A 21,995-nucleotide genomic window follows, 5' to 3' on the forward strand; every position below is an offset into this window, starting at 1 on the left:
TTATTGTCGTTCATGGGTACCAAATTTTGCTGAAGTAAGTCAACCACTGTTAGACATGATGTACAGTGAGTCCTTAGCTATGTCAGATAGTCTAACTTGGACTCCAGAGGGAGTGCAGGCATTCTGCACGTTGAAACAACTGTTGACGAGCGCGACTGTGTTAGGATTGCCTGATTATAAAAAACCATTTGTCCAAACAGTTGACTGCAAAGGACATTTTATGACTTCAATGTTAGCACAAGACAGCGGGGGGAAAATGAAGCCAGTAGCTTACTATTCTAAAAGGTTAGATCCAGTTGCTTGTGCTTTGCCTCTGTGTGTGAGATCAGTGTGTGCAGCAGCTCAGGCTGTTCAATGTTCTGGGGAAATAGTTTTATTTCACCCTTTGACACTGTTAGTTCCACACGAGGTGGATGTTTTACTACTGCAGACTAAAATGACATTTCTGTCACCTGCAAGACATTTGTCTTTGATGTCACTCTTACTATCACAACCACACATTACCATAAAGCGGTGCACAATTCTAAATCCGTCAACCCTTTTGCCAACAGAAGACGAGGGCACTCCTCATGAGTGTAGAGAACACGTTGAGAAGGAGTGTAAGCCAAGGGATGACTTAACGGATGTGCCGCTAAGTGAGGGAAAGGTTTGGTTTGTTGATGGTTCAAGTTTTAAAACAGCAGAGGGACAGGCTAAAACAGGTTTTGCTGTAGTAGATAGTGAGAAAGTTATTTGTGCAGGACAACTAACATGTTCTATGTCTGCTCAAGCAGCAGAGATAGTAGCTTTAACGGAAGCGTGTAAAGCTGCAGAGAAACAAGATGTGACAATATACACTGATAGTCAGTATGCATTCGCTACATTACATTTCTTTGCAGCACAGTGGGCAAGACGAGGTATGTCAACCTCAACAGGGAAACCTGTAGAACACGCCAAACTCTTGCAAAATCTGCTGGACGCAGTGTTGTTACCCAGTAGAATTGCCGTTTGTAAATGTGCAGCACATACCCGAGGGAAAGATCCAGTTGCATTAGGGAATGCTTTCGCAGATAAGATCGCAAAAGAGGCAGCTTTAGGAGAACATGGTGTTCATGTTTTAGCGGTGCAACACCAGCAGACGTTGCCTATTACACCAGATGTATTAGCAGACATGCAGGCACACTCACCTACTGCAGAAAAACAGTTGTGGCTCACTAAAGGAGCAAGCTTGCAGGATGGTGTTTATTATCTGTGTGATAAACCAATACTGCCTAAGAATTTGTATAAGACTGCTGCTATTTTGAGTCATGGGCTTTGCCATGTCTCCACAGGGGGGATGATGGCAGCAGTAGAGCAACATTTTTATACTCTAGGATTTAATACCTTTTCAAAAAATTTTTGCAGGTCATGTATGATATGTTGCAAGCACAATTCCCAGGGTAATTTGAGACCTAAGAGAGGGAAATTCCCTAGACCCAGTCACCCATTTCAAGTTATTCACATGGACTTTATAGAACTGTCCAACTGTAACAACTATAAATACTGTTTAGTGATAGTGTGCCCTTTTTCAAAGTGGGTAGAAATTGTACCAACTAGAAAAGCAGATGCCATTTCGGTTGCCAAAGCAATATGTAAGAATATTATCCCAGAACATGGGATTCCAGAGACCATTTATAGTGATAATGGTCCACATTTTGTAAATGAAGTGATTGGATTAATGGCACAACATCTAGGGATAACATTAAAACATCATTGTTCATATCACCCACAAAGTGCAGGGTTGGTAGAGAGAACTAATGGAACAGTAAAGCTAAGACTTAGGAAGTCAATAGAAGAGACAGGCAGGACATGGTTAGACTGTGTAGAATTAGTTAAAGTGTACATGAGGATTACTCCAACAGAGAATGGTCTGACACCCTTTGAGATTATATATGGCAGACCATTTAGAGTTCCAGTTTTCTGTAGTGACGACAGAAAAGCAGAAGAGGAGAACACATTAGCAGATTGGATGCTTAAAATGTTTAAAAGTAAAGAAGTCATGAGAGCAAATGATCTGCCAGATGTTTCTGTTTCTCCGCAGGAGCAGAGCCTGAAGCCTGGAGATTGGGTGCTGATAAAGGCCATAAAGAGGAAGTGCTGGTCCAGTCCACGGTGGGAAGGTCCTTATCAGGTGCTGCTGACGACGCCCACAGCAGTGAAGATCGCTGAAAGGAACACTTGGATACATCAAGCGCACTGCAAGAAGGTAACACACTTCCTGGCCGACTCTGGGTGATGGTGAAAAGGCCAGCGGTACAAAGGGGGGAGTATATCTCTAGGACCTCTCGTCTCAATCCTGGTGAAGAAACAACGGATCCTGAACCCAACTTAGAATGGCTGGGAATGTGCTGTTCGCCTTCTTGTGCCTGTGGACCCTGAGTGGGATGACAGGAGCGCATTGGGACAGAGCAAATCACACCCAGTACCCGCATGGGTTTTCAACCAACTACTGGTGGCAGTTTATGAACACAACCGCTCACATAAACAACAAGACCAATTGTTATGCTTGTGCACACATGCCACTGTCTACACATTCTTCTGGACTGTGGCCATATAGCATCACTGAGAGCGAGACAGTTTGTTTGCTTGCTTTAGCAACACATCCAGGAGTAAAACGTACTTGGAACACTGCCAACTTTTCAATTTCCCTGAACCTGAATGGGAAGATTGATTCACCTGTAGCTGGGAAGGTGAACTGCTCTGGTAAGACAGATCTGCTGACTTGGCCCCAAGTTCCTGATCCACTTCCGGACATCATACTGTTAAATAAACTGGAAGCAGGCCAGTTACCTATGTGTTTCAAGGGCAATGGGTCAGCCCAAGTTGGAGATTTGCCATGGCATCTATGCAACGTCACCTATTCTTTTTGCCCTCGTTTGAACAGAATTAGCTGTCTGACGTGTTTGAAGAATGCCAGATGTGCAAATGATGAGATTCAACGAGCAGCAGACTGTGCATTTGACACTTCGTACCAAATGACACTTACTGAAGGAAGACAGGATGTGGCCAAATGCTCAACAATCGCACCGACACCTAAGGGTACGAGGGTGTTAGCAGATTGGTATTTCTTATGTGGACATAAGGCTTACCCATCTTTACCAGCAAAATGGGGAGGTCTATGTGCACTCGTGAAATTATCTGATCATGTTTTCTTCATGGAGAGGATAGAACATCATCCAGGATCAAAGACAAAGAGAGACGTACAGAGTGCAAGCACAAAGCTCACAGATTTAAGTGAGGTCCCCTGGGAGTTTCGAATCTGGGGACCTGGAGCCAAATTCTTACAAGGATTGTTCCCGTGGATCGGGGTCGGGAAAGTTGGAACTCATGTAGAAATTAACAGGTATGCACTACTGAGACACATAAATTGGACCCAGACCCTTGGAACAGCCTTAGCAGAGGAGCAAAAGGCCATACGAACAATGGTTTTGCAAAACAGACTGGCTTTGGACTTGATAACTGCATCGCAAGGAGGAGTATGCAAATTGATAGGAGAAACATGTTGTACGTTCATACCAGATGGATATACAAGTGGAGGAGACATTTATGAAGCACTGCAGAATTTAACCACATTGCAGAAATACATGATGAATAGCACGCCAGGAGTAGATGCACCACAAGGCTGGATGGCGTGGTTACTGTCTGGTCCTTGGTGGCATCTCCTTTTAAAAGTACTATCTTTTAGTAAAGGAACTATTTTAATGCCTAGATAAGTGAATTCAGAATTAACAGTAAAGCCAGATATATTCTCACTTACGTTTTGATTATACCCTTGTTTAAGTAACATTAATGATGATTTTGTTACATTTACTTTATACCCTGAGAAGGCCCAAAACTGGTCTATTAAATGCTTTACAGCAGGCACAGAAGTTTTTAGTTGCTTTAAAAATAATATAACATCATCAGCAAATAAAGCAATTTTATGCTCCTTTCAACCAATCTTAACACCTTGTATTTGTCAGAGGTTCAATAGCTAAAAGGAATAAAAGTGGAGATAATGGTGAACCTTGTGGGCACCCTCTTTTAATGTCAAATGGTTCAGAAATGATCTCATTAGTCATAACCTGAGCAACAGACTGACAGTGTAGTAGCTTGATCCAATGCAGAAATAATTTACCCATCCCAAATCTAACAATCACATCAAAGAGATATGGCCGTACGTTTCTATCAAAAGCCTTCTCCGCGTCGAGCAAGAGAATGGCTGCATCTTCCTGTTCACTTTGATTATGAAGAATGTTGAGGACTCGTCTTACATTATGAAAACCCTGTCTATGTTTAATGTTAGATTAAATAGTTAAACATTTGTCATTTTTATATTTACCATTTGTCCATTGTTTTAACTCTGTGAAAGGAATTCTTTCTTTCCTCCCATCCCCAGATTCTCGAGGTTCTGGGTGGGAGGTTGAAGTGTTTTATCACAGGAACGTCCTTTTGAAGATCTGTTTGATGTTTGGTAGAGCTTCCTACCCTTTGTATGGTTTCACTGTGTTATCTTTGGTAAACCATACATTGGGTGTGGGGGAAGACTACCCTCTTTATGACCAAGGATGTTGTTCCTGCTTTTAGGTTTTATGACCCTTTGATCAACACACACACACATACACACACACACACACACACACACACACAGACACACACACCCAGTGTATACATTTACATACAGTGCCTTGTCTTTGTAACCAAAGGGGGTTGCAGGGGGAGGTGTTTTGTAAACTATTGTTTGAAGTTTGTCAATAAAAGGCAGCGAGAGGAGGCCATCATCGGGGTTCATTGTCGTGCTGGACACAGATGAGGGGGCCTCCCTTGCGCAAGAAATCGATCGAACACTGTTGCCTTGTTTTTCTTTCATGGGAATAAGTCTTGGATACAGCGGGGTCTGAGTTTAGACCCAACATTTAACAAATCCATTTTGAATGAATGTTCTATCTGCCAGAAATGAGGTGAGCCATTTCAGAACAGATACAGATATCCTTACCATATGATTTAAGCTGTGAATTAAGATCTGATGATCAACGGTATCGAAGGCAGAGCTAAGGTCCAATACTACAAGGATTGAGCAATCACCTCTGTCCGCGGCCATCAAAAGGTCATTTGTGACTTTCAGGAGAGCAGTTTCTGTGGAGTGTGACTTTCTAAATCCTGACTGAAGTTTATCAAGAATGTTATGTTTCTCCAGTGCCTTCTTTACTTGGTACCAAACAACTTTTTCTAATATTTTAGAAATGAAAGGAATGAGATGGGTCTGTAGCTCAACTGAAGAGTCGAATCCAGGTTTGGCTTTTTTTTTTGTTGAATAACACCCTGTTTAAAGTACCTGGGGACAGAGCCGGACATCAGGGAACAGTTTATCAGTGTGACCACAGAGGGCCCAATGGTGTCAAAAACTCTGCAAAATAAAGAAGTAGGTAGGACAGCAGCTGGACTCATTGAGGGTGTCATGGTCCTGAGTCTGACAACCCAGTGTTTTGTGTTTGTTAATATTATCTTATGTTCTTGCTTATTCTGGTTATGTCTTTTGTTAAGATTTGCTATTTGTTAGGTTTTGGTTCTGTTTCCCACTGTTCTCTGTCTGTACCGCGTCTCTGAGTCCAGTCTGTACATTTCCTGTTTTATTTTGAAGGTCTGTATCGTATGTCATTGTGCTCTGTTTGTGCTCTCCCTGGCTGTATCCCAATTCAGGGTCTGCAGCCTTAAAGTACGCATTTCAAGGCTGATTACGTCACAGCGGCGCGCCGAAGGCTGTCCCAATTCAAAGGCTGCTCGAAATGTGGCCCTGAAATGCGTCCTTCATTTCCCTGAATTTTAAGGCTGTGGCGGTGTAGACTTCGTGGCCCAACATATCCCAGAATGCAAAGCGCGGTGGTGGGTGTGGATAATTTTGCGTGGAAAAAAACCGGCGGATGAGGGGCGGCCGACGAGTAAACTTTAAGTACTGAATATTATGTCACTTATTTATGTGCAAATGTGTAATAACGAAGAACATTAAAACATTACTGTTGGCCACATGTCGGCAAAGTTATGTGACATTAGTGACATTTGTACTAACTTGGTTTTAAAGCCTTTGCTTTAAAATATACTCCGTTCAATAGCTGAGCTTAATCTTACAGAGAATGACCAAAGCTCATGTAGAAACAAACAAACAAATGAACAAAAGATTTTTTCTTTCATTTCTGTCAAACAAAGCTGTATGACACGTTTCCAGCTGTTAGTATCATGGTTGCTAGGCAACCTGGGCAGCGCAACGGAGGCTAGACCGTCCCATTTCACAAGCCTCGCACTTCCGGCCTTAGCGGTCTTTGAGTACGCGGCCCTTGAGGATCGTTGAGGCTGCGTACTTTAAGGCTGCAGACCCTGAATTGGGATACAGCCCCTGTCTCGTCAGTGTAATCAGCATCAGCCATGTCTCCCAGCTGTTTCCTCTTACTTCTGTTCACCTCTTGTATTTAGTGTCTGCGTCTTCCTCTGCTTGTCGCAGCGTCGTACTCTCACTTTCGCTCTGTGTTCTGTTTGCTAGCCTGCCTTCCTGTTTAGTTTGTTTTTGTATTCCCAATTTAGTTAGTTTTCTGTTCTGTTGCTATCCAGCAATAAAACTGAGTGTTTTGAGTTTACGTCTGCCTCCGTGAGTGCTGCTTTTGGGTCTGCCACTCCTGCCTGCCTTCACACAGCCATGACAGAGGGTTTGATTTGGGTCAGTATTTCTGATAGATCTTCTAAAGAAACTGGGTGAAAGGATTCCATAATTACAGGCTGTGGAAGATTATGGTTGAAGGGACTGAGGGAGCTAAGTTTCCTCTTAGGTCACTGATTTTGTCTTGGAAAAATCTTAGAAAATCATCGCAGTCCTTATCTGAAAAGACAGGTGTGCACGGAGATAGGGGGGAGACTATGTTATTTACTGTGTCGAAGAGAACCTTAGGATTTATTTTTCCTACTGCAAGTAGTTTCGAGAAATAAGTGGCTCTCGCATCTTTCACCATGTTGTTAAAGGTACACTCTTAGAAGGGATGTGTTAAAATTGACACATCATGTGTTAAATTTTAACACATGTGCTGCATCAGATTAGGGACAACACATGATGTGTCAGTTTTAACACAATTAATGTGTCTGCTCCTTTAACACATCTTCTGTGTTAAAAAATGTAAACACAAAGATGTGTTATTTTGACACAAAGATGTGTTAAAATGTGTACATTTCAATTTTTTTTTTTAAAAAGGAGAAAAAAGATGGGTATATATTATACACTTATTGAATTCCATTTTTTATTTGGCATATTATAAATCATTACAAACTGAATGAACAACAACTGTCAGAATCTTTTCAATTAAAATGTTTTAAATGCAATTTTAGCCAAAGCTATATCACAATTTTTACTTTACAAAATCAAACAAAATTCATATCTGACTAGCTTTCTATCTCTCTAGATCATTAAAATGTCAAAAAAAATTGAAAAAAGGGCAATCATATATATGATTGCCCTTTTTTCAATTTTTCAATTTTTTCAATATATATATATAATGTTCTGATATAATCCAGACAATACATGAATTAAAAATTTTAAAGGTAACAATTGTCATCTTCAACAAATTGTCAACATTTAACAAATGTGCAGTTGCATGCAAACAGAAAAACATACATTTTGGCGAATATAGCATCCAGGTTATACAATTTTGTACCTTGGGTTTAAATACAAAAATCAAAAATTTCAGACCTTTCCACTGCATAGGCATAAAAATGGTCAGTCCTGATAAGCAGTGTATTTGACAAAGATGCCAAATGAGGTTTCTCACCTCTGTGAACAGAGACTCTCTACATTTTGGACAGGTGAACATTTTACTTGCATCCTTTAATCTGTGCAATCAGCTCCAGTACTTTGGTTTTCCTTTGGGTGGACAGCGGCAGGTCATAGACAAACTCAAAGAAGGTGAAGACGGAGCCAAGTGGTGCTGGATAGGACAAGTTACATACCCAGTACAGTTTGAAAAGCTTATCCACAGCACACGTCAGGCCATCATTCAGAGAAATGGTTACTCTGTCATTCTTAGCAACAATGATGTACTGCCTGGTTGCCCTCTTTAGATCACCGATGCATATCAGCTGGGGTTGGTGTGTTGTGGATGATGCTTCAGGATCACTGCAAAGCGATGCAATACTTGTTCCAGGCTTGGAGATGGGGGAAGATAAAGATAGTATTCAGTGAGGTGTAGACAAATGCTTTCCTCAGGTAAATACCGTGAGAACTTTACTGAATACATACCAGTGCAAAAAAGGCTGCAACGACTGGCACCAACTGTTGGGAGTAGGTGTGTTAACACATGGCGGGGGGGTTCTTGTTTCCAGGGCAGCTACTGATTTGAGCTTCGGAATGATACTGGCTTCCCATTTTCGCAAAAAGAGATCCACCTTTCCTCCTGTAAAATTGCCAAACTCCAAGTCCAGCCTACGGAAATAAAAGAAGTGTTTAAGTTTAAAATGAAGCATTAAATACATTAAATCAAAAGTACATTCTGTCCATTTGGTAGCTGTATGGCTAAAATCAAACTTTACAGTATCACATTTCTGTTACCCATTCCACATCAAGCTTACCTACACAGTGAAACAACAATTTACTTGGAGTGGTATTTGAATACAAGTCCATTATTCCTTAATTTTAGCTATGATTTGGGTCCCATCAGACCCTGAGAAAAAATTAGGACTTTTTAGCTGATGTTCAACTTTCTAGCAGACAATTTCTTATGTTGTCTATCTGCGGTTTGTCCTGTAGAGCTTTTTTGTTGAAAATAGTGCTGCTGAAAGCAGAGTTTCATACAGATTTAGGTGATTTTTTGTAGGGTTTTCACTTCCACGAGCAGCACTTTCTGCATTGTCATTTGATGTCCCTACTATTAGATAGTCATTTGGTGGTACGACTAAGATTTTGGACCATGTGAAAAGTGATGCTCATTGTAATCAGTGCGCAGGGAGTAATGATCAAACTCTGAAGTTATAAAACTTTCAAAATATTCACTAGGAGCTCATAAACATACCTCCAAATGTATCCACTCCTGTTATATACTTTGTATGCAAAACACAACTGAGTGGAGAAGGAGTACATAAACCATTACCAGAGAACCAAGCAACTTACCAGACTTGGCATGTCCAAAAACCGTGGGTACTCTCCGAATATTCCAGGCTCTGAGACTGGTGTATGTTTCCTCCATGCCTGACATGATAATTGGAAGGTTCTCAGCTGAGGGCCGCAATAACTTGGGTGACCCACTCATCTGTGCTGCTGGTATTCCCATCCTCTCGCCTGAGCTTCTTGTCTTCACCACAGTCATCTGTCACTTTTCGCTTCTTATAATGTCTCTGCCCCTGGTCGAGATTCCGTCTAAGGTTGCGCAGTTTAGTCTCTAGGAATCCACAATGAGAGACTGGATCATAATAATGCTCCTGAGGAAGAAAGGACAGAGGTATATGGGTAACAGCTGAGCAATTTTAACTGAGAAAAAAAGCTCTAATAAATAATTAGATAAAGGTTAAACGATACACAGTAAGTGGGAACAAGTGCAATTTACAGTATGTAGTGGAATTTACATTATTAAAATGCTAAATTTACTTACAAATCCTTCCCCCTGTCCTGCCACTTAAGGGTGGAAAAGTGGTGAGGATGCTTTTTGCTACAGTTAGCTTCTCTGCACTAAGAGGGTAACTGGAAAACAAAGGTAAACTTTTTTACTTCTGTGCACTTCAACATTTTTAAAGGAAAACATTCATTGCAAAATTTTAACAAAGTACAGTAAAGTGCGATACTTACTAACCACACCTCTCCACCAAATCCCCAATGCAAGTCTTCACAAGGAGCCTCCTCGATGGCACCGACAGGTTTCATACTCCTTAAGAATCTGTGGGGCTTTCCTGAGTGACTTCAGGGGTTGACTTTGTTCTTCTGTGGTAATGGTAGACTGTGTAAAGGCAACACCAGACACTTTACCTCTCTGCAATAATCTTCAAAGTCATGACAGCAACTTTCCACAGAGCATAAAAGCACGAGTTTACTCAAAAAGCTGCAGCAGAAGAAGGCGGTTTCTTAACTACGTGATTATAACGCAATGACTAAAAGAAATTCTGAATAATAAATAAATTGATTTTATCTTCTAGTTGCTACTTGGTGAATAAATCTGATCCTGACTAATAGTGATGTCTGATGTCTGTGGCACTGCTGACAATAAGAATTATTTTTTTTTACAAATTTCTTTCTCATCTATAAAAGTGGTTACAAGGACTTTGACAGATTCTAAGTTGTCATATGTGTGCTGAAAAAATGAAACACATGGCTAAATAAGTAAGATAATTTGCATGGTCAAGTTGCTGTTGTTTGGTTTTTTAAATAACACTGACTATTACTTCCTCAGAAGTTCTGCATAAAAAAGAAACTATATCAGAGCATGTTTCCAGCAATAAGCCTTAAAAAAGAATGTGCACATACTTTAGTTAATCATACTAGATGCAAAAACTGCTTTAACTGCTTGAAAAAATAATTATCTCTGTCAATATGAGGTATATTTCATGTTAAAGTTACTCAGTCTTTATTCCTATTCTCTGCTAGTAAACGAATGGTCGCGGTGATAACTACATTTGCTATATTCAGAGCTAACGACAATATTGTCATTTTACTCAACACTGCTACGGTTAGGTGCTGACTCTGGCGTTGCTCATAGACAACATAATGCCTGTCGGAGCCGCTAGCCAACTACCACACTGGTTCTAAGAGCAATTTCTGAATACTCTAATACATAAATAAAGTAAATAGATAAATACATGAATAAAGTAATACATAAAAATACTACCAAAACACATTAACTCTAATGGAGTATGGCACGAAATCCAAGAACTAATAATAAAATTAAGAGTAGGATATGTTAGCAAGACTGTTACATTAAGGTTAGCTAGGTATAGTTAAGCAGTAATTAACTTAAACTCTAAACTCCTTTAATTTATATAAATTCACATTCTTCCAGAAACCCGGCATATTTTCAGTACATTAAGATAAACTGGTAAATGATACTTACTGTAAGGTCTGACAACATACTAGGCGACGTAACCTCCACCTTTCAGCTCCTCCCCTTTGTGAGTGTGGACGCTTCATCTCTTTGCTCTTGAATGCTTTGCTTCTTATATTGATTTTTATTGATTTTTATGCTGATTTTTTCCCTTTTTTCCGTGTGAGCTTACCTGCGATAACTTCTGGACACTTGTAGATCATTAGGACTAGAGTGTTCTTAACAGAAACAGCAACATTTTATGGTTACCTTGTCCTCAGCGCTTCGTGTGTCTGTGGCCTAGACACAGCTGAAGCCTGATTACAGCGTCTGGGCACCGAGCAGCCTCAATAGCCTGGAAAGGTGCTAACCGCTAGGCTAACTAGCAACAAGATGCCTTCCCTCTCCACAGATGACTACCACAGCCTCCTGCAGAAGATTGCAGTACTGGAGACAAAAATTCATCGCTTAGAAGTAAACGTGGAGGTAAATGGACTGTGTGGAAATGAAACAACCTTGCCTTTGATTCAAAACAATGGCGATGAGCAAGCTAGTACACAGCTAAGGAGCACAGATAACATGACCAAGAAAGTAGACTCTGTGCATTATTATAAATCCTCAAGTGATAATCCCCCCTTAGACTGTCTTGGTGCAAAACCAAGACATAAATCATGTCTCCTGGAAGGGGGAGGACGTATCACAGGCAGGGCACAGCGAGCTGAAATCTCTGAAACCGACTGGCCTTCACTTCCTACGAGACAGAGAAGCTCTTCTACCCCTGTATACGGGAGGAAACAGGACTGGACAACCGTGAATAGGAAGGTTAACAACAAACCTCCAAAACAACTGAATGTGAAACTGCAGAACAGATTTGCTCCACTATCAAAGGACCCTGGATCTATATCGGACAACCATCCATCTAAAAGCAGCGAAATAAGGTCTGAAAATCTGTTAAAAAGTGAAAGGCCACAGGGAAAGCTAAAGGCTAGGCCTGAAACTCTGATTGTGGGTGACTCTGCCGTAAAGGATGTACAAAGGATGTGCGGTAAGAACACTAAAGTCCTCTGCTTTCCTAACGATATGGTCAACAACCTGAAGGAGAGAATTCTTCAAATTGCAGATGAATATCCAACTGTGACAAACATTGTTCTGCATACAGGGTCAAACGATGTGTCCAAACAACAGTCGGAGGTTCTGAAACGGGACTTTACTGGATTATTAAATACTGTAAACTCTCTGAATGCAGCTGTATTCATCAGTGGACCTGTACCGCCGGTCAGAGGAGGAGACGAGAGATTCAGCAGGTTGTTTACACTGAATAAATGGCTTATATCAGCATGTGCTGACCACTCAGTGCACTTTATCGACAACTTTAATATTTTTTGGGAACGCAGGCATCTGTTCAAAGCAAATGGATTTAATTTTAACAAGTCAGGGGTGAAACTGTTCACCTCCAACTTGTTTTATTTCATACGTCATCCATCCGTGCTTGGTGCCAAGGCTGAGATAAACGAGGAGTTATCTCATAAAGAGGAACAAACAGAACTCCAAGAACAGACAAAGCCCAGCAGAAACCTTGAGGAGGAGCTCCATTTGCCTCCACCCGGGAAGAGCCTCAGAAAGGAGAGACATCCATGGCATCTGAGGAAGAGCCTCAGAAAGGAGAGACATCTAAGGCAAGAAGAGGGGTCCCTATTTGCCTCCAACTCTCTCAACAACACCAACGACCAGGACAAGGGACCACGACCTTCCCCAGTCCCCCAAACCCCTGACAGGCCATCACCCTCCTCCCCCTCCCTTTCTCCCTCCTCCCCACACCTGAAATTCACTGAGGTGATGATGGAGCGGGTCAATGCTGGGCTCAGATCTACCCCCCGTCCCAATCCCTTTTTGTCCCCCATAAACCCCCCACCAGAGCGGCCAAAGGTTCGCCATCGAGCCCCACCCTCAACAGAGCAATCGAAGTCACATTGCCCAGCCTCGCCCCCCTTAGTTCCTCTTCATGCCCTGTCTCCGCAGCCTGATGCGTGATGTGTGAAGGGTCCGGGCTGTGAGGATTATGGCAGTGATGACTTTTCCCAGGAGAAGCTGGGACCCTGTTTACTAGAAGGTTTTAAAATTTCTGTACTTTTAGGTGACAGGAGACATGTGGCCTGGTCAAAACACAGAGAGCTGCACTCTAAAAGATCTTTAAACATAGTAAACATACCTTGTGTGCCACAGACTGCTCCCAAACACGAGGGGACAAGTAATACCTCTAAAACACTTAAGTTGGCTTTATTAAACATTAGATCTCTAGCTGGGAAAACATTTTTAATTAATGATTTAATCACTGAGCACAGCCTTGATTTTATGTTTTTAACTGAAACTTGGTTGGACCAAAGTAACAGTGGAGCTGTTCTCATCGAGACGACCCCTCCTAACTACAGTTTTATCAGTGAGGTCAGGGCGAGCAGGAGAGGAGGAGGGGTTGCTGTCTTATTTAATGAATCATTTCAATGTAAGCAGCTATCTCCTGGAAGTTTTCAGTCTTTTGAATATGTGGCTTTACAGCTGAAGGCCCCATCCAAAGTTGTGTTTCTTAATGTTTACAGGCCTCCCAAATACTGCACAGACTTTTTTAATGACCTCAGTGAACTGCTGTCTGTGATCTGTGTTGATTTTGACTGTGTAATTATTGTTGGGGATTTTAACATTCATGTGGACAACCCTCAGGACAAAGGGACTAAAGACCTGAGTAACACTCTGGGCAACTTTGGGCTGACTCAGCATGTAACAGAGGCCACACATAATAGAGGACACACTCTTGACCTACTGATCTCCAAAGGCCTGAGCATTTCAAAGGTTACTGTGTCTGATGTGGGCCTGTCTGATCATTACTGTGTTTTCTTTGAAAGTAAAATCTCAGCCCACACAAATATATCAACAACAGTGATCACAAAACGGTGTATAACTGAACACAGTAGTGCAATTTTTAACCAGGTCTTCCCATTAACACCTGACCTGCCCAGAGGGTCAGTCAATGAGCTCGTCAATAGCTTCAATGCTAACATGTTAAATGTAATGGACACTATTGCTCCCATTAAGGTGAAGGTTATCTCTGGAAGGAAAAAGTCTCCATGGAGAAACTCCACACTGGTGAAAAATGAAAAAAGAGAGTGTAGGAAAGCTGAGCGCAGATGGAGAAAAACAAACCTCCAGGTTCATTATGACATTTATAAAGAGAAACTTCACAATTATAATTTACAACTGAGGAATGCAAGGAGGTCCTACTTCTCTGACATCATCACTAAAAACAGCCATAATGCTCGGGTCTTATTTTCTACAGTTGACAGGCTAACAAACCCTCCTGTGTCAGTGGCAGCTGAACTTCATTCGACCATGGCCTGCAATGACTTTGCCAAATTCTTCACTGAAAAAATCCAAAAAATTAGACAAGCAATTGGTACATCAACAGCAGATCCAGGATATGTACTGTGTCCACCAAAAAACTGTTTAAACACCATGAAACAGTTTCAACCTATTAACAGCAAAGACCTGGAGGACATCTTAGGTCAACTGAACTCCTCCTCCTGCTGTTTAGATGTCCTGCCAACAAGTTTTTTCAAAAAGGTCTCAAAGACTTTAGAGTCAGACCTGTTACAGATCGTCAACTTTTCTTTATTATCAGGTGTGTTTCCAGAATCACTAAAAACTGCTGTAATCAAACCTATACTGAAAAAGGACAATCTTGACAAGACACAAATGAACAACTACAGGCCGATCTCAAATCTCCCGTTTTTAAGTAAGATCATTGAAAAAGCAGTTTCTCAACAGCTCAGTTACTTCTTAAAACAGAATAATTGCTACGATGCCTTCCAGTCAGGTTTTAGACAGAACCACAGCACTGAAACTGCTCTGACCAAAGTGTTTAATGACATATGTCTGAATACAGACAGTGGAAAAATGTCAGTCCTAGTTTTACTGGATCTCAGTGCAGCATTTGATACAGTTGACCACAACATATTACTCAAACGACTGGAGAACTGGACAGGTCTTTCAGGAACTGTACTAAACTGGTTCAAAACATACTTAGAAAACAGGAAATACTTTGTATCAATAGGTAACTTCACATCTGAGCAGACAAGTATCACATGTGGAGTTCCCCAAGGTTCCATCTTGGGACCTCTTCTGTTTAACATCTACATGCTCCCACTGGCACAGATTATAAACAACAACAAAATAAACTATCACAGCTATGCAGATGACACACAAATATATATCACAATGTCACCAGGAGACCGAGGCCCTGTACAGGCTCTTGGTAAATGCATTGAGGAAATCAATGACTGGTTGTGCCACAATTTTCTCCAGCTAAACAAAAACAAAACTGAGGTAATAGTCTTTGGCGCCAAAGAAAAACGATTACAGGTCACCAGAGAACTTCAATCTATACATCTAAAAACCACAAACCAGGCGAGAAATTTGGGTGTAGTGATGGATGCAGACCTAAACTTAGAAAAACACATTAAGACAATAACAAAGTCAGCTTACTATCACCTCAAGAATATTTCAAGGATAAAAGATCTGATATCTCAACAGGACCTGGAAAAACTAGTCCATGCATTCATCTTTAGTAGGCTTGATTACTGTAACAGCATCTTTACAGGTCTACCTAAAAAATCAGTCAGACAACTACAGCTCATTCAGAACTCTGCTGCTCGAGTCCTCACTAAGACCAAAAAAGTGGACCACATCAGTCCAGCTCTGAGGTCCTTACACTGGCTGCCTGTCCGTCAGAGGATAGACTTTAAAGTTCTGATGCTGGCCTATAAAGCTCTGAATGGTTTAGGACCAAAATACATCAATGACCTCCTGACCCAGTATGAACCTTCCAGATCCCTCAGGTCATCTGGATCCGGTCTTTTATCAGTTCCCAGAGTCAGAACCAGACACGGAGAAGCTGCATTCAGCTTTTATGCTCCTTATATCTGGAACAAACTCCCAGAAAGCCTCAGATCAGCTGAAACACTCAGTTTATTTAAATCCAGGTTGAAGACTCACCTGTTCTCAGCTGCATTTGAATAAAGCACCAAATCCACACTTTAAGCTTAAATTTCAAAACTTACATTTAACTACTGATTTTATCTACTGTTCTGATTTTATCTGTTTTGATTTTATATACTGTTTTGTTTGTTTGTTTGTTTGTTAATTAGTTAGTTAGTTTATTTGCTTGTTTTAATCAATTTTAAATCATGCTTTTTATTTGTTCTTGTTTCTAATGTCTCTGTAAAGCACTTTGAATCACCTTGTTGTTGAATTGTGCTATACAAATAAACTTGCCTTGCCTTGCCTTGCCTTGCCTTTGTCTCCTTTGTCTCATTGGCGCGAAAGATAGCGCCCCCTTCCCGCCGCCGGTATGTCATGTTGCTGGGCAGAATTTGTTTCAATTTTAAGCATGTGTGTTCTTACTCATTTCATTTTCTACTTTTGCTTCAATTGTATTCACATGTTACGGTCAAAATTAAGCCTGTTCTTTGTGGATACTTATGCTTATAGTATAGCCATGGCCATTAATTGGTATGCCATACATATTGAGAAAGAAAAAATTAATCCTCTTTCAGAATTTTAGTACACCTTGGTCCACATTACATTATAAAATGTTTTATGTGTTGAAAGTAATGAGGAAAGGATTAAGGAAAACAAACAATAACTAAACATTTTATTTATTCAGTTAATATAGTTATAATACATTGTTAATCTACAATTTATTTCACTAAACACAGGGCTAGCATCAAATTACTGAGCTGCTAATTTTAGGTCCTGTTGTTAGATTCTGAAAATAACACACAAAATGTGTTAAACTGTGCAACACATCAAGTGTGTTAAGCGTTTTACACATTTTTTCAATGTTTACACATTTTCTTACATGTTATGTTAAAATTTACACAAAATGTGTTAATAGTGTAACAACACATTTTTTGTGTCATTTTTTAACACATCCTTTCTAAGAGTGTAGATAATAGTTCTTTTAGGTGGCGCTTATGAATCTCAAGTTTTGTGGCTTTCCACAGGCGCTCAGTTTTATTCGCCTAAAGCTGCGAATAGCTTCTGTGAACCAGGTCAGGGTTTAATAGTGCTGCCTTTACTGATTTTAAGAGGAGCCACTTTATCTAGAATGTTTTGACATTGCGAATTAAAGGAGGCCACATGCCGTTCTATACCATCGGTTTGAAGTAAGTTATTATCAAACAATTCCACAAATTGTTCCACTGCAGAGTCAGTAATTAATCGTGAATGCTTCACATAAACAGAGGGCAGTGTATCACAAATAAAGGAGAGATCAAATAAAAGATATTTATGATCACTAATAAAAATTTCCTCACAACAAACTGGACTGATATTCAGATCCAGTGATGGCTGTGTATTGGCCCACATGTTGGGTAAAGTTAAGAGCCTAAAAGACTAAGAAATTCAGAAGCAGCATGGCATAAGCTGTCATCAGCATGCAAATTAAAATCCCAAAGCAGAAGGATTTTATTCAGCTTGATGGAGGAGTAAGTAACGCAAAGGGATTTAACATGGCAAATTGCAAAGAACATCTTATTGCAAGTGATTTTAGAAGTGGTGGGAATTATTTTTGTCAGTCCTGAACCCTTCACACACAGACCCTGGGAGCAAATAGCTTGTAAGTAGTTTAACTGGTTTACAGAAACAAAAAAGAAGACAAGGAGCATACGTCCAGAAACACAAGAAAACAGATCAACACAAAACCAAACTACAGGGTGGGCCGTTTATATGGATACACCGTAATAACATGGGAATGGTTGGTGATATTAAAGTCCTGTTTGTGGTACATTAGTATATGTGAGGGGGCAAACTCCTCAAGACGGGTGGTGATCATGGTGGCCATTTAGAAGGCCATCTTGGATACAACTTTTATTTTTTTCCAATAGGAAGAGGGCCATGTGACACATCAAACTTATTGGTAATGTCACAAGAAAAACAATCGTGTGCTTGGTTTCAACGTAACTTTATTCTTTCACCAGTTATTTACAAGTTCCTGACCACTTATAAAATGTGTTCAATGTGCTGCCCATTGTGTTGGATTGTCAATGCAACCCTCTTCTCCCACTCTTAGTGGGTTAGTGTCAGACCACCGCTATTGGTCTGACACTAACCCACTTCAACCCAAGTGAAGCTGAGGGTTGAAGTGGAAGTGGAGTAGGACTGAACTACAGGCTGCACTGACAGCAGAAACCTAGCAGGCTCTACTGTCTTCAGGGGTGCAGAGGTAGCAACTGACACAAACTCAACCTCTGGGGAAGCCCTGGGGTGAATCTCTGTCTCTATGTAGCCTGACTGGGCCGAAAGGTCCACTAACCTTGCGTCGTCTAACTCAAAACTCCAAGACTCTGAGCTCCCTGATTCAGGGTTGAATACTTCTGATTCCACTGACTCAGAAATCAGAGTTGTTTCATTAACATTAACAGACACAGGCTCAACAGATTTTAAGCTCATAGGTTCAAAGCTAACTGCCAACAGTCTCGAACATAGCGGAACAAATCTTAGTCTTCTCAGTTTCAAAATCAAGTGGAGAGGGAACACCAGATTTCTTCTTAGAGAGAGGCAGCTTGGCAGCAAAAACATTCTTAAAAATGGCAGTTAACATAGAAAAACTCCTCTGAACTTTCCTGATCTTAGTGAGTGAAGTTGTTCTGGTGGGGTGATGATGGCAAGGGCGCCGTTTCTTCCTTAAGGGAGGATCAATGATTTGGCTATAAACATCGACGGGAAAGGCGGCTGACGCTGAGAATACCAAGCGGCAAGGGCTTCCAGGAGGGCATCTGAATTTTCCTTGCACAGACCAGACCGTGCCAAACAGTTCAAAGCAAAATCTGGCTCTTAGAGCTGTTATTATTTGTTTTAATCTTTTAATGTCCAAAAAAGTGATGGTGAAGGTAGTGGATGACAGGAAGTTATCAAAAAACACTACCTCTGGAAGCCTCTTTAGTGTTCCGCAGTGTGAAATTATGCGCTGGCAATAATCCCACAGCTGCGCAAAAATACCCCCCCTCTGAAGCAAAACGTGAGTCCACTGGATCCATGCTGGTCGTGTCGTTCTGTCAGGGCTCTGTGTGCGGGCAGGCGGAGGTGAGGATCCAAATGCAGGACTCATGGAGAATGAATTGCAACTAAAAACCACAGCTTTATTGCTGGTGATGAACAAAACATGAACTTAATAATGAACACTGAGAACAGAAACACATAGACACAATCTGAGGGTATGACGTAACACTGACACAAAGAAACACAGGGCTTAAATACACTGAGGAAGTCATCAAGGAATTAGAGACAGAAGGGGAACACAGCTGGGAGGAATGAGACCTAACGAGACAGGGGGAGCGAAGCTAGAAACACTGACATCATAACCCTTCAAAATAAAACAGGAAACAATTCAAAAAGACACAGACTAAGAAACATGGTCTTTACACAGAGTGAATACACGGGCAGAGAAGACTAAGCACAGAACTAAACCTAAACTAGACATGAGGGTACAAAATCAAAACGTAAGAACTAAACCCTAAACCAGAATAAACTGAAACGTAGATTTATAATAATAATCAAAACAGGATAACTAAAGAATCAGAACATAATGGCCTGTATTTGTATAGCGCTTTACTAGTCCCTAAGGACCCCAAAGTGCTTTATATGGTCAGTCATCCACCCATTCACACACACATTCACACACTGGTGATGGCATCACTAGTCATAATGCAGAAGAATACCAAACACATAAGAAACTGAAAATTCTGGGACAAAATGACCCAGAACCGTGACAGGTTGGGCTCAACGTCAGTTAATTTATTAATAACAAACCCTTCTTAGAAATACTGTCAATGCGGACTGTTTGCTGTGCGACTATGCTACTGTGACTTGTCCAGTTTTACTCTGGATGAGTAACACTACACACACAGATATGCATCAACATTTATATGTCTAGCTCAGCAGAAGGCTACCAGGTTGTTCTTCAAAGTGACGTTTGCTGTTTGGAAATTCTTCAAATCTAGTGCAAGTTAGGTTAACCAAGAAGAAATGCTGTACAGGTGTGTCTGCACTGCAAAGAACACAATTAACTTATTTCACCGCATGAAAACACACCACAAACTCAAGTATACTCCATACATGAAGGTAAGAATAAAAAACATTGCAGTGGTTGCTAAAATCAATCAATTGTTCAACATGAACTCAAATGTCTATAAAAGTGAAGCTATTGCAGTACATAGTACATAAGGATACCCATCCAGCTCACAAAGACACACTGAAATATGATGTGGCCAAAAACATCCTTGGCGAAATCAAATTCCATCTGGCCATAGACGTGTTTCCAATAAGCATGGTGAGAAATTAATGTTTCAAGAAAATAGTCAATTAATTAGACAAAAGATATGTTATCCCCCTCCAATTTTTGTGTGTCATGGCCTGCCATCCTAAATAAAGTGATGGGCAGGTATTTTCACCATAGGCACTCTGATGAGCCTAGTAGGTCACCAGAATGGGGTGATACTGTGGTGTTGCTTCATTCCTCCTTTCCTGACTCACCATTTTCTTTCTGTCTTTGTCCTCTATATGTGTGAATGAGTTTTGTGTGTGTTAAATAACTTGGCCTTGTGTTTCAGGGACAGGACTTTGGTTCCCTCCCTTCAGTGCCACGCACTATAAGCTACTTAGTTTGTTACACTATGCAGAAAGTACTGGTTGTTGGACAGAAAGAGAGGTCTTTGGAAAATTTGTGAAGCGAAGGAGATGTGAATTTGCATGTTCTGTAAGTTTTGATCCCCCAGCACTTTATTTAAAAATAAAAGCAAATAACAATGAGTGTTTTCTATGAGCTAAAAACACTCAATTTCAGAAAGTTATTTATCTATTTTACCTATTATATAGTTTTGATTTCAGTGAGAGGGGAAGGTCATGTATTCACACAGCTTTAGCTGTGAGCACTGAAACCTCACCCACCTGCTGTTTAAATTTTCTGTATGCAAGACTAGAATATGAGAAGAAAGTTAGTCTAAGGGGGGAAGGGAATAAAAGGGCTTGTTTCAGACAGAGAATAAACTAGGAGTTTTGTACCAGTTAAATGATAAAGGATTAAACTGTAAATTATCCAAAGTTATTCTTGTAGAGTCCAGTAAAAATGAGCATAACAAGTCCCTTTTAACAACCTGACCTAAAGTTTGTTAGATTTAATAAAATTTCTATTAACAAGGTAGGTATGATGTGTATTTCAGGAAGTAATAATACTATCTCATTGAGCTGGAACACTAAAGCCTACATCATTGTCATTATTCAGTAATTTCCTCTATTAACAAATCTTCTGGTGTAGTCTATCACCCCCGTCAGGATGCTTTGACATTTTTATTTAGTAATGCTAAAGTGTCTGTGTCCACTCTTTGTCAAGGAAATGTAGGTTCCATATGCTCCAATCCCAATCTATGGAAAGCAGAAACGTATGAGGAGCCACTTTATAGTTGTACCAGCCACTTTATAGTTGTACCAGCCACTTTATAGTTGTACCAGCCACTTTATTTCCAATAATAAAGACACACTTAAAAATGACATTTCCATTACTGAGCTCCCAGTATTGCTATCAGAACGAAGAGCTGAAAGAGCCTATCCAATTAATCAGAGAGCATTACAAGACTCACACAGGCTCTCTTATTATCTAAAATATACAGAACACTTTCTAAATTAGATGAATCAATATCCCTTCCTATTGCAAAGTGGGAAGCAGATTTATCAGTCAGCTTAGACCAAAACTTCTGGTCTCAGATTTGCTTAAAAACCTTTAAATTAATTAAAAATCCCAGTCTGCAATTAATACAATACAAAATACTACATAGAGTGCACTATACAGGTCATCGGATGTTCAAGATGGGCTTTACATCTTCCAACAACTGCTCACACTGTCAAGGCAATACA

At 40.5% G+C, this 21,995-nt stretch overlaps 1 protein-coding gene and 1 pseudogene across 1 annotated transcript; one reads left to right on the top strand and one right to left on the bottom strand.

Moving 5' to 3' along the window:
• Positions 1–324: 324 nt before the first annotated feature.
• On the top strand, positions 325–3,742 carry LOC146697976 (uncharacterized). The gene has a single exon (XM_085472911.1). It carries the CDS (start codon positions 2,352–2,354, stop codon positions 3,729–3,731), a length of 1,380 nt encoding a protein of 459 aa, XP_085329037.1. The 5' UTR covers positions 325–2,351; the 3' UTR covers positions 3,732–3,742.
• A 4,106-nt stretch (positions 3,743–7,848) lies between these two features.
• LOC146697977 (uncharacterized) lies at positions 7,849–11,098 on the bottom strand (annotated as a pseudogene).
• Positions 11,099–21,995: the final 10,897 nt, after the last annotated feature.

This window comes from Copadichromis virginalis, linkage group LG11 (assembly GCF_057382275.1).
Source record: "Copadichromis virginalis isolate Kocher_CV1m ecotype Utaka linkage group LG11, C_Virginalis_male_GT1.1, whole genome shotgun sequence".
NCBI lineage: Eukaryota > Metazoa > Chordata > Actinopteri > Cichliformes > Cichlidae > Copadichromis > Copadichromis virginalis.